Source organism: Bombus vancouverensis, chromosome 6, assembly GCF_051014615.1.
Source record: "Bombus vancouverensis nearcticus chromosome 6, iyBomVanc1_principal, whole genome shotgun sequence".
NCBI classification, from domain to species: Eukaryota; Metazoa; Arthropoda; class Insecta; order Hymenoptera; family Apidae; genus Bombus; species Bombus vancouverensis.
In genome coordinates, this window is record NC_134916.1 from 12,174,496 (window position 1) to 12,188,756 (window position 14,261).

Sequence of the window (14,261 nt, forward strand, 5' to 3'; positions counted from 1 at the left end):
CGTTTTCTTTATTCCGTGTAAAACAAAGAAACAATTACGATTTTTAACGATAATTGAACATTTGCAACGAATAGATTTAGTATTCGCACGCTATATGATTCTCGTATCATTTTGTATCGCTATTAAAAATAATAATAACAGGATACGTGTAACTAAGTAGCTACCGATATTATCATAGTGTACCGGAAAGCGTTAATTAATCGATTTGTACAATGAAAGGCCGGTACGCGAATGCTCACGATCTACAGAAGAGAAAACAGCAGAGAAAACTTGGTGAGTTAACAGAGAGAAAAACGCGGTCGAGCCGAAGATGCGATTCGCATGCAGAATCGTTCGCGGCTGTCGATTCAGGGATGCGAACAAACGAAGAAAGAAAAGAAAAAAGGAAGAATGGAGAGAAAAGAAGAAAAAAAATAAAAGAGACGAAACGAAGCGAACGAACTGGTGTCGTTAATCGCGACTTATTATTCTCGCTTGGCCGTGTGCAGCTCCGAGACACGCGTGACTCGCGTACGAAATCGTCCATTTGCATCCCGCCGCTCGACGACCACGGGCACGACGCCGACGAACGACACACAGGGCCGAACGAAAAAGGACTCGACACGTTTGCCAAGAGGAGAGAATTCTCCGGGGGCTGAGTCACCCTCTCCGCGCGACGTACCATTTCGTGCGAACCAGTTACATTCGCGGCCAGCCGCTTTATTCCTCGTGAACACGAAACGCCACCGCGAGTTATGGGGATTCCACGAGCCATCTAATGGATCCGTGGGACCACGATCGATGGGATCGAAACGTTGAACCCAAGTCGAACGCGTTACTTCCCAGAAGAAAATCGACCGTTCCAAATTGAATTTCCTTTCCTCTTACCCTCGCGTGAAACATCTACACGCCGTCCTTATACAGATATTCCAACTTATACAGTTCAAAACGATATTGCCGGTTTACTGATGACGTTTAGATTAGGATCGCCGAATGATCGAACGAATAAAGCCGGTTGAGCCGAAGAAACCTCCGAAAACTTCGAGAACAGTTACGGCTACGATAAGATAATCCGCCCTGCGCGACAGTCGCTGAATTATTTATTCCTAACAGGCGAGAGAACAAAGGGGTTCGATGATCCGTAGCGTGACTACGAGCCGGCCAACAAAATCGCATGTATCGTCACAGCTAGGGCTATTTACAAAAGCTGCGCCTCGACAAGGGGTGAAGGAACTTGAACGAAGAGGACGAAGGCGACCCTCCGCCAGTAATTTGTCAAACGATAACGAATATCGTTTGTTTTATTATTGACCATCCAGTCTTTTCGAAATCATGATCGTAGAATAGGGATACGTACACGTTCCTGTTCATAAGTACCAGGACACATCTATAGAACGTAATACTTGATCCAGATAAGCGGGAAAGGATCGAAAGATTAGACTTTTGCATTCATCGTTACGCAAATGACAGGCAAAAATTTGCTAAAACTACTTGCGTGCAAATGGTAAAAATAACTGTTGTTTTCGGCCCCTGATCCTAATGAACGAGGGTGTATCATTGGTGCGTCGCACGAGCACCGTAATGCAGTTCGATAATTATGCTGGGCACGCGAGGAGGATTGAAAACCCGTTACCGAGTGGTCGACGCTCGATGCAGTGGCTGTCGAAGGAAACTCGCAAGATCGCATTTGCGGGACCTTGAGCTACGAGCAGTTTCCCTGTGCTCGCCTAATGGACCAACGGGAAGACCATGGAATCGAAAATGCCGATTCGCCGTTGCAGATCGATCGTCACGTTCAACGCGTATTCCATTTTCACACAGAGGATATATCGCGCTGCAACTTTTATTTATCCCCCGCGATCAACCCCCCTGTGAATTTACGGCGCGCCATCACCATTCTCGATGCAATCCTTTATTTCAGCCATGGTTTTTCCAAACGTCGGACAGCCCGGCTCTGTTTCTCGGATAAATATTATCCTTGTCGAATATTCCATTCGACGAACGCGACGGATTTTTCCAGGGAAAAGAGGAATACGGCCGCGTATTTTTATCTCGTCACGCGACGCAGTCGTAACGGCGTTCCGTGAAACGTCTCTTCGAGAGGTCCCGTGAGATCGTAGGTGAACACTTGCTGTTTCCCCTCGAAGGTGCACCCTGACGACCGATGCGACGATCAGTTTCATGCACAGGTCAGATGGAAACCTCGTTCAGATTAGTCGAGCGACTGGAATTCAGCCATCCACCGAAACCAATTCATCGGTGCGAACCTGTCGTCTACTTGAAATATCCTTTCGGGTTTCTAGTCTTCTTTCTGTTTACGATTTTAGCTTACGATCGTCGAATTTAACAGTTTCGTGTTTTATGAAAATTCTATAGTCCCACGATATCGAAAGAAGACGTGTATTTTAAAAATAACTGATAAATCGACGAACTCGTATAGAAGTGAAAAATTATTCGGACAAGCGATATTTTAATACTTTTGATATTGTTATAACGGACGATATTACGAAAAAGTGTGAAGGGAGGGACTAAGTACATTTAAATTCGAAAACGGACAATGTTGGTAATACGAGTACTTCGAGTTGCTTGAATTCAACTGACTTGACTAATCCGAACGAGTGTATGGCGTCGTTAGAAGGGTAACATTTCCATCGTGAAACCAAAATGAAACTAAACGGTACTTCATCGCGAGATGATCTGGAGGGTCGGGCCGTTGAGTATCGAGTCTCGACTGCAAAGCATTTGGCTGCGAGTTAACTCGATCAACCTCGAATTGACCTTATTAACTCGGTCTAATTGTCTTCTCCCTGCGTGTACGGTTAACCAACCGATCGTGTTCCGGAGGGGGATGGAAAAGCGAAACCGGAGAGAAGCTAACGGTTCACCAACTAACGCAAAAGGGAAAAAAACGCATCGAGACTGGAAGCTGGGAATCGGCGATCGAATGCGCGGAGAGAGCCCGACGAACCGTGCGCGTGGGCCGAAAACTGGATTAGCCGCGATTTATAGGGGCTACACGGGAATCGAATTTAAGCTGGAAAAAGCTCGAACGCGAGATCCTGCGGCAATGGCGATCGTCCGGCAAGAGTTTGCTCCCTAAATATCGCCGTGGGCACGAGGCCGTCTAGTCAACCGTAATGGAAGCTGAAAATCTCTCGATTAATCGACGAACAGAGTAGAAAGAGGAACACCGCAGGATGGAGGCGGCTCGTGGAGTCGGAGACGGAGGCGGACAATGTCCGATATAGGGGTTGAGGGTTGGGCGAGGGAAAGGGACGATAACGGTGGCGAAAGAACGCGATATTCAGGATCCACGCTAACGGTCGTCGTCGGCCAGCGCAATTAGCAGCCGCATTTACGATGCCTACTGGCGCAACTCTCGTATTTTCCCACGGGCAGAGCCGTGAGAATAATTCATGGGCCTCGACGGTGCTTCTATACCAAACGGCTAGGCCGGTCTGCAGGAAGGAGGATACGGCGGGAAAAGGGGGCACAGTTGAACCCAGCGGAGCTACAACGTCGACGACTGCCCGGTAGTATCGTCATAAATTCGCGCTGAAAGTGGAAAAGCTCGGAGAACGGTAACGTCGACTCGATTTTCTCTCTCTCTCTCTCTCCCCCCCCCTCTCCCTCTCTCTCTCTCCCCCTCTCTCGCGCACTCGTTGGAAACACGGCGCGAGCGGATGTCCCGTTTCGTCGACGAATCTGCGAGACTTTCGAGTCCCTGCTCCTCTGACGCTGTTGAATTATGCAGACGTATATCGATTCGATGATGAATGAAAGAAACGCTGGTCAAGAGAAGGCTGAAACGGAAAGCCTTAAACGTTCTACATTCGAGAGGATATTCTTGTTCGAAGAGATTAAAAAGTTCGTCTCGTTTCATTGCGGTTTCAAGGAAACGACGCAATACTCGAAGATGTATTGTTGGAAATGTACAGAGTGGTTGTCACGATTGCTCCATGTCGAATGAATAATGTTTTCCGAATTTGACACACATGTAAAATACATGGCCTTTCTTCCTCCGTACTACAGATATATCGCTCTTTTTTTTACAGATTTATTCTGCACTTCGCGGTTGTAAAAACGACATTTTGTCGAAATACACTTCTTTCTTTTTTTTATTCTTTTTGCTTTTCTCTATCGGAATGGATAACGACACTCGTACGGATCGAGATTCTCTTTGACGTTACTGTTTCTGATGAATGTTTAAAGCGACACATCGCAGAAAATTACAATACGAGCATGCATTTACTTAGCGACTTGGTTAATTTACTTAGTTATTAACAGGAAACACGGTAAGAGTCTCATTGCCGACGACACGACGTTCAAGAGCGAATTAAGAGAACGTAGTCACGAATGTTTCTACAATCGGAAAACGATCTATTGTATGACAGCCTGATAAACGCTTGCCTAACGATCTACACGAACCAACATTTCCCCAATCATATCCTACAACGATTTCGATCAAGAAACATACCGTAATGTACAGTGGCTACAAAAGGTATTTGCATACACCCATATTTTCCCACGACGTGTTTTTATATCAGATTACATTTCATTACAAATCTTCGTAATCGTACGAAAGTTGCACTACGTGATAAGAAACGTAACTTGCTTGAACCTAGTTAATTGGTATGTAAATACTGTAATAAATGCAACGGTGTGCGCATACCTCTTGTAACCACTCTGTACATTCAAGAAACACATGCAAGATACACGAGAGAGGCGTACGAAGAGGAAATTAAACGACATCTTGATCGAAAGGGAAAACGGTTACCGCCCACAGCGACCAGGTATTAATCGATCCCCATGGATGGCACACGGACAAGGACATCCCATCGCTGCTACCATATTTCGATACTCGATCAAGCGTGTCACAGTATTGTAGCTCCATAATGATATCAATTCGCTGATAATCGCTGTTAAGCCGTGTCCATAAATTAACATTGGAGTTGGGGCGAGCTTTTATCGGTCCCGAAACCAGAACGTTATAACCGAAAATCTCGTTATAGGGACGATGGACGAGTTAAAACGATGGGCGTTCCGAACCGGACCAGATATTTTGTCCGTGTCTCGTCGAAGGCAGTCGGGAAGATCGAATTCCTAGACTCCCACGAGCGAGCCAGCTATTCCCGCGCCATCATTATTCTCTATTCACGAATAGAACTGGGTCAGCCGGCAGTTTATCAGCCCGATTGCAACCGTGTATCGAGTCCAGCTGTCTGCACCGATGGAATCGGGTTCACGAAACACGCGGGCCAAATTGTTTCGGGCCAATACTCCGGGGCTTCTGTCTTTCTCTCGATACTGTCGCGTATATATCTTTTCGACGAAAAATTGAAATCTCGAATATCACATCCGTGTCGTCGATCGAAAGTCACCGGAGAACGGAACCAGACTTCGTACACGCGCAACGAAGCATCGTCGATTGCGGAAAACTCGATCCAGAGGATCACCGGAAACCTAGTCTCGCTTTGCGGTGTTGATTTAAACGGGAACGCGATTGCGCGCCGATGGAGACTGCCGGTAATCACGGCGGCACGTGACTCGAGGACCTCTCGAAAGGACGAACAGAATTCAGGGCTTTGCTATTCCCGAGAACCTCGTACATTCCATGTCGCTGAAACGTCGTTCGCCAGCTAGTAAAAGTGCCTCGAGCGACTCACCGAGGAATCCTTTGACTCTCTCTCGTTCCCTGAAATCACGATGCGTCGTTTTCGAGCTTAAGCGTCGAGCGATGAAAACGAACGACGTCTAGTTACCGTCTCGACCAATCAACCAACACTTGGCTAAATTTTCGATCGTTTTCACGGCCATGTTCGCGGATTTACGAGCCTGAAATAGCTCGAATCGAACTTATGCCTCAAGGACACGTTCCTATAAATAGACACGTCGTTTCGACGTTGTACGAAGCGGCGCGGTTCGGCTTCTTTTTCTTTTCCTCAGAAACGCATACCTCATAGCCTCGATCGATCGATCGTGGGTTCTCGCGGTGGAAAAGAAAAAGACTGGAAGGTTGGCCGATTCTATTAACGACCGGCGACAAAGTTCCCGTTGCCTGTAGGGTGCGAAAGTGTATGCCCGGGCAGCGGTGACGAAAGCCGATACGGCCGAACCAAACCGGTGGGTCGATTCGGTTGAACGACAGCCACGATATGACCGCGAATGAGATAGCGTTGTATCGGCGAGAAAATTGGCTTATCGACCAAGCCGAACTTGCAACGATGGTCAGGCTAAAGGCAAAGTTCGACGTTTTTCGCGAGGAACGCGTACACCGGCAGTCGCGTTGTTTCGTAAAACCGTGCTGTCGTTTCGATGTTCAGAAACTATTACAGATATCACCAGTGGGATAAGGTTAATTTATCGACCTCTTACCTTTAAAATATTCTCTACATCCGCGGAACTCTCGGCTGGACCAGGCCTCGAACTTGTTCCCTGAAACAGAAAAGAAAGGTTCGATTAACTTTCGTCTCGTTAACCGGTCACCAAGCGTTTATGCAAATTCATATTCTTGATGAATTCATTTTTTAATTAAGATTCAATTCCTTTTAAGATTAAAGAAGCAGAACCAGACAAATATTTATCTTGATAGTTAAATATTATAGCAAGTATTACGATTTCCGCGTCTTGTATATCGTTTAATGTCTTTAATACGTTCTTGTACCTTTAAACTCTGAAATAACAAAGTTAAACTAACGGTAGAATTAAAATGGAATCAATCGGAAGATCGAGTAAATGTATTTTCCATTCTTCCTGCAAGCTTGCTACGTTTGCCTTTCTGGGGCGATGTCTATGGAATTAAACGACGATAAGCAAGTCGGACGCGGCACATTCCGCGCGACTGTTAATTAAAACGATTCCAATTCGACGACACGGTGGCCGCTCTCCCGCTGCCGCACCGTGAAACTCTCATGGAGTTCTTCCCGCGATTTATCACGAGCTCTCGAGCGATCATTAATCAACACTCGCGGAAAAAAGACGTTGGGAAGAGCGGCCAGGACCCATTACGAGCGGAGAACGAGTCGTCGAGTAGTCATTGCTGAGAGGAAAACGCGGAGACAATGGGGAAAATCCGTGGACCTGGAAGGCTAAAAATGATGGCGGGGAAACGGAGCGAGAAGGGATAGAGTCTGCTGACTGTTAGCCGGAGGACACGGCGACGGTGAATCCAAGGAAACGGGATAGTCGCAAATAGGGGATGAAATGCGAAAAATTGCGGAAGAGGGTGCTGACGAATCGAAAAAAAAAACGAAGAAAAATTCGTAACACGATTGGATATCGTTTACCTTGGCAACAGTGGTAAGATACATAGATTGCCGGCCATAAATGTTCCTGTTGCGTACTTGGATTAATATCGTTAGCGAAATTTTACAAGTTACGAATGATAAGTTACCGATGGTATTATCGACAAATTGTCCTGCGTAACAATACGATCGGCGCTAAAACAAACGAGGTTTTACCAGAAAATCTTGCAAATTGCGAGGTGTCTGACGTAAAACCTATGACATTGTAACAGAGAAATTTTTAACCTGTAAATTGTCAAGTTCATTGATATCAACGATCGACGACAAATTATTGTGTGACACTCGCTGATATCCAGTACAAATTGATCTTCTCGCGATAAATGAGTTTACGGAAGCAAGTCATTCGTTGCATAAGAATCGAACATTAATAGTAGGTATACTTATGTAACGAAACTAAGAAATTGAGAATAATCGAAGTTGGTTAGCTTGACTTTTAAGACGCTCGTACGTCTTATAATACAAAACGTTAAATAAAGTAAATTTCTTGGTGATTTTCCAAGAGATGTAACTAGTGTCTTAATTACTAATGACCGGTAGTTTATTTCTGTCTTCGCTTCCCACTTCTCTCGAATGTCACGTGTAATTCCAAGCTAATTTCGCGGATGAAAACGAGAACGACCGGATAAAAGGAAAGAATGGGGGAAAAACGAAGGACCAATAGGGGAATCAATTATCTCGACTATGGCAGAGCGAAGAGAGAACGCCGGTGCTTCTCCGGCTAACTCTAATTGTATAAGTAGAGCACGGAAGGGAGGAGTGGTACTTCCGGCGTGCTCGAACAGAGAAAACGATAGAAACACGGTGCAGACCGGATCGGAGAAGACTCGATCGATAGTCAATCTGAATGAAATTTGCACCTCGAGGAGTCACGCGTAATAGGGCTCGACCAAACTCGCCCCCTTCTTCCCATTTCTCCGGGTTGTACCCTTCTCCCTATCGCGTGTATTCCTCCAGCGAGATTTCTATTGAAAAGCAATTCGTTTCCCGTCAACGAACCTGTCGCCGCGAAGCTTTCATCGAATACCGAGATTGAGAACGTTTCGACAGGAAGGCGGGTGGAAAGCAAGAATCGATAATAACCTCTTTATTATTGCTTCGCACCGATTAACGTCCCAGAATGTTTGATCTCTCGTTCAAAGATCGATAATGGAAACAACTTTTCTGCACTATGATTGCACGCGAAGATTCTCGACTCGCTCTTCCAACACGTAAAATGATATGAACTGTCGTCAATGAATATGCAACTGGAACGTGAACTCAAAACTACGGTTACCGGAAACACAGACTCGCGACAGAGGAGAGAAAAATCTTGTAGACTAAACGGCCGCTGCTATACTACCACGAATAAATCTCTGTTGTTATCCGCGATCATAAACGTTTTAACGAGCAGCTCCGGTATTCGATGAATACTAATCGCGCAACAAGTGCAACCGCAACCACCCCGATTCAGTTACCTACCCGCCGATTCGCATTCCGGATTCGTTCAGTGATAAATGGAAAGGGAAGCAAGAGATAAAATAGCTGATCAACGAGCGCTGATAAAGCGATTAGAGAAGAAAACGCCGAAGAAAACACGCATAACGCAATAGGTAGACGTATCCTTGTGCAACGACGACGTTTCACTCGTGTAAACAAGAACGAGCGGAAGGACGAGAGCGTGGTACAGAGGAAAGAGAGAGGGAGAGAGAGAAAGTGAACAGGGAAGCTATGGAAGCGGAGGAAGAAGCGGAGGAGGCGGCGATGGCCACGAAACAATGGAAATCGATACTCACGTTATCGAGAGGTAACCTGGACAGTCTGCTGCCGACAGAGTGAAGCCTGCTGCCGCTGGAATTCCCGATATTCGAATTGCCAAAGAGCGTACCGTTCCCGGGTGAATTCGTGGGCGGCCCTTTGGCGGGTAATAAACCGTGGCTCCGATGATCGTTGCTGTTGCCCCCGTGCTTCACCGGCTGACCGGGGTAACTACCCCGGCCTCCATACGGCGGCTTTCCATCGGCCGGTTTCACGAAACCGCCGCGTTGATGACTCGACGACGAGGACGACAACGAAGTCGACGAGGACGAGCCGCCAACATCGGTCCTTGGTCCTCCGGGTTTCTTGAATTCCTGGGCGGAGGGCGAACTCCTGGAATTTGCGCCAACCGAATTGGAACTCAGTCGAATGCACCCGGCCGGGGGCGGAGCAGGGCTCGGCGGTACACCCTCGATGCCGATCAGCCGTTTCGGCTCGTCCAGAAGATGCTTCACCAGAGAATAGTTGCCTAGTTTCGATTGAATTTGCTGCGTCGTGCTGTCTCGGGCGTCTGGACTCACCTGAAATCACAAACATTCCAATTATTAGCATCGAATATTTTCTAGTAATAATTGTTTAAAAGGTTAAACGATCGGGGACGAAACGAGGCGCGCCGACGAACAGAAAGAAAAATGGCACGTATACATATACGAGGCGCTTAATACCATCTTATTATTATTATTATTATTATTATTATTATTATTATTATTATTATTATTATTGTTGTTGTTGTTGTTGTTGTTGTTGTTGTTGTTATTATTACTATTATTATATGACTTCTATGCGAATACGCGAGGATTCCGAAAGTAGTTCATCGAGTATGAATCAGTTAGGAAGAAATGTCAATTGCCTGTTAATCCCTGGAAGGGGTTAAGAAGTTAAGTGCTACGAAACTAATTTACATTTGATTGTATGCAGAGTAAAACTCTGCTTCGGAAGAAAGGAATAAGAATAGTACATGATATCACCATAAAGTTTCTGTTTGTTCAAACGTTTTGTCTGTACGTTAAATTACGAAAGTTGATCGACGATGCTACCGCGTTCGATCATACGGGTCGTAATTATATCTTCTCGTCACGCAATCGTTGCGAATAGAAAGGAAAAAGTATCGAGCGAGAAAGGACCAGATGATCGTACGACATCCACAAGATTAATCCGTTTGAACGATCCTCCGTGTCTCCCGGCAAAACTGTGCGAACCGCGTGTATACGGAAACTCGGCATGTATATGCTATATACAAGCAATAATAATTAATGCGGCGTAACAGTGGCTGGCAAGTTTACGACGGTACCGGAGAGAGGAGAAATTCGTGTTCGACCGGTGCGCGCACCGGTTACATTGTACTGCATAGACGTATACAATATAACAGACAGGCAGCTTCTGTACGCGTTTATGATCCGCCGCGTCTCTGCCTTTGTCTTTACGGACAATGAGATGAAATCGTGGTTTAATAAGGAGGCGGAGTGGGCCGAGGAAACCTAACGTGATTAATGAGCGCGCTATAAATCACGTACACTTGTTCACACCGGGACCCTTTTTCTGACCGAGCGCCGCGCGAGCATCGAGTGTGCTACCAGCCGGTTCTTTAACGAGCTTCCGATGCATCGTGCACCTCGCGGAGAGTGCAATTTTCGAAGAAAATCATTAATTCGAGCTAACGCGCGCCGCGAGTCTACCACTACTTCCTTCCCCCTTTCCACCAACCGGATTTTAACCGACAACGAATCTCGTACAGGCGACCAACGAAGAAGAATGGATCGATAAGAAGCGACCGATGAACAGACGAGGCAACCAAGAAAATAATTGCAAACTGAGACAACTTACGAGAAGGAAGCGTCTACGCGACCTATTTATTTATTTATATTTTCAAAGTCTTTTAAGGTCCAATTGGACACGACGCGGTAGTCGAATTTGGTAAGTTTTAATTTTTATTCATTTACGGATCGAAATCTGTTACGTGCAAAAATATTACATAAACGACAGACTTCGATTACAGTATATTAGTGTAATTAGATCGCGATCGAATATCATAGAAAAGAGACACGACAAATTATATTTTCTGAGCTTTATAGGGTGACAATGTTAAAATTCACTGCACCGTTAATTAATTATTAATTATTAATCAGAGATTAGACGTAGGTTTCTGTTATCTGAATACTTCAAAAACATCGACAATCACACACGTTAACTGTGTCACTGGCTTTGTACAACGCTTTGTGTATCACGGTACTCTTACAATCTTATGTTTCTTCGTACCATTGAACCTGACAAATCGTTTCCATTTCAAATTGTATTACATCGAAGTATTTCTTCTAACCTTCGAGTGGCATAAAAATTAGAAAATCAACAAAAACGAAGTTATCACGTACATACGTAACATAAGTGTTGAGATCTCTACAATTCCTAAATATGAATACCAAGAAATTACCAGCTTTCGAGGCAATATCTCGAATAGATAGGACTGTTAAATGACAGGCTGGAATTTTTTTCAGATGATATTTCAAAAGGATCTCTGAGGTTAGGGTAGTCTTAATGTCTGGCTAATTACGCGTCAGAAAAGGGATCCAAGCGCAGAGATGACATAAACGTAATACCACAAGAAACTGCGAGGTAAACTCGCCGAGGAATGAAAGAGAGGAACGCTTAGGTGACCAGGTCAGGGACTTCCCTTCCACCCAGACCTCGCTCAATCGCGCCACCTCTTTCCCTCGCTAGTCTCTTTGTCTTTCCTCTGCTCTCTCCCTATCTCTCTCTCTCTCTTTCTCTCCCTTTTTCAATCCTCTCTCTGTCAGCTCGCTCAAGAACTCGTCTCTTAGCAAGGAGCTCTCTCTAATCGTGCTCGTTCTCGTGTTCATCGCGACGCGATCATCGTACACGCGAAGCGCCGTAAAACCATCGCCGAAAACGTCGTAAAACGGTGAAATATACGCGGTCGTAACGCGACCGGGCCCCGTGTCGTTAACAAGAAACGACGCGCCATGACGCAAATATTCCCGCAACCACTGCTTCTGGCTAACCAGCCCCTACCTAACCAGACCCTACACGATCTACTTTGCCACTTTTACTTCAGTATTTTTCATATTCGATCGGACCGTGGGAGAGAGAAATCTATTAATCAGCAACGTGACTTGAAATCTGTTCTTTCGCGAACCGGTGATCAATCGAGAAGAAGCTTGGTAAAGTATCACGGGGTGAGATGGTGAACTTGAAATATGAAATCCTCTCGGCAATTTATGATTTCGGAAAATACCGATCTCTATATACAGCATCAGGCACTTAATATCGTAGTCTTGATTTATATTATTATTTCTAATGAAAAATGTTGCAAGTCAAAGTCGAACGGTTTGAAAGGAGACTTTGGTGTTATTACTTCGTTGTAGGCTAAATTACTAGGTTCTTTGTTAATTATGACAAAAAAATATTGGCTCGTTTCTATTAAAAGATCGTTAGTTTAGTTTTTTATCGCTATCGTGCTACCATCTAACGACAGACAATCGCTGTCGACAAAAAAGAAAAGGAACTTTTGAAAATTAATATCCGTATTTTTCTGACTATGATGTCAGCGCACGATATCGACGTCGTAGTATCGTCTTTTGCAAACCAACTTTTACGTTTTATACAAATATATTAATCAGAACACATAAGAATCGATACTTTTATCGTCCCTTGCTACTATGTACACGCAAATCTAATCTCGATGAGGCGCCAATGCAATTGGCAGGAATATCCGAGGCAAGTTTCAAGATCTTGAAACGACTTGATTTCCAGGGAACAAGTTCTGGGATGGACGATGAGCTTTGAGGTGATTTAACGCGCAGGCGACGGCTTCCTTTTGCACGCATGGAACCGTTTAAATACCTTGCGACAGAGCAAGCAGAGGCACGATCTCGCATGAGAACAAATCCAACGAACACGTACGAGGACGCACACGGGCGCACGCACGCGTTCTCGGTTCGTGCAAATTCCTCCTGTGAATGGATAAAAGCGATTCACGGGACGAACTATACCGCTTTGATCCACTTACGGCCATGCCACCGTGTATATCCCTTGGCTGATCCATTTTCGAGATTTGTTCGGCGAGTGAACGAGCGTGAACTGCGAATAAGCAAGGACATCTGTCGTTGGGTATTCGAAAACTGTTCGCCATCTCCGAATTCAACGAAAATTCTCGCTTTACGGCAAATTCTTCTCGTTGGCTTTTAATTGACCGTAAATTAACAATTTCGCAACCAAACTAGTGAAGCAAAAATAACGCGTGGATCCGATACGTTTTTCAATAGGACATAGCGTATAGAGAAATAAAAGATTCACACGTGTTCAAACATCTCAAATGCAGATCATAATCTTCTAATTCATTAATTATTCATAATCTTCGATCATAAACTTTTCCAAGTACGTTAAATAATAAATAGTATGAAATACAACGCGCCGTGTATAATATCGTGTTCGATAACTAACCGGAATCCGAAAGGCTCGCGCTTACATAGTGAAATTTGACTTTACAAAGCGAACGTGTAAAAATAACTTCAACGATGACTCTCGATGATCGACAGTCTCTTTTGCCATATCGTCTATACCACGAAATAATATCTGCACTCTCGATAAATCGTACTTGAATTTTCACGATGCATCGGTGACGATGCCGGCAATTCTTGCCTCTGGGATAAGAGTTAACGTTACCTGAAACTCGTTATCGACGCGTAAAAAGTTATGTGTAGCGATGCAAGAAGATTAAGAAGAAAATATCCGATGAGTTTTAATCAAGGCCACGGCATAGATTTCTTCTGGGAGCAAAAGAGGATAAAAAATATGGTAGTTTTATCTCTTGTTCAAGAGAGAAAGACGTAGCTCGGTGAGGAGGAAAGACGAGGGCTGCCTCTGCAAGGGTGAAACTTTATTTAACGGCCGCCTTATGCGGCAGCAAAATAGGAGCAAAGCGAGCAACATCGAAAGAGGGACAGAGAAAAGAGGAGAGAATGGAGCCTCGGCAGTTGGCAAGCGGCGTGCGACGAATAACGCGCTCCTACGTGTGTAAAGCATAGCCAAAGATCGCTTACCTCGCGTTCTGACGAGAAAATTTGCTTTCTTGCCTACGCTACGAAATTAGCAACCGGTCCCCGTGTACTATTAGCGTGGCTTTAGCTTTCCATCGATTATGTACGAGCGCCCTACAAGATGATAGCT

At 45.0% G+C, this 14,261-nt stretch overlaps 1 protein-coding gene across 10 annotated transcripts in view; it reads right to left on the reverse strand.

The window, feature by feature from the left end:
• lilli (AF4/FMR2 family member lilliputian) overlaps positions 1-14,261 on the reverse strand; it is a 168,057-nt gene that overhangs the window by 56,177 nt on the left and 97,619 nt on the right. For all 10 annotated transcript variants that reach the window (XM_033332189.2, XM_033332186.2, XM_033332188.2 and 7 more), the window contains 2 exons: positions 9,056-9,598; positions 6,355-6,414 (listed from right to left, as the gene is read on the reverse strand). In XM_033332189.2, the coding sequence (XP_033188080.2) occupies positions 6,355-6,414; positions 9,056-9,598 (603 nt within the window). The remainder of the gene's footprint in view (positions 1-6,354; positions 6,415-9,055; positions 9,599-14,261) is intronic.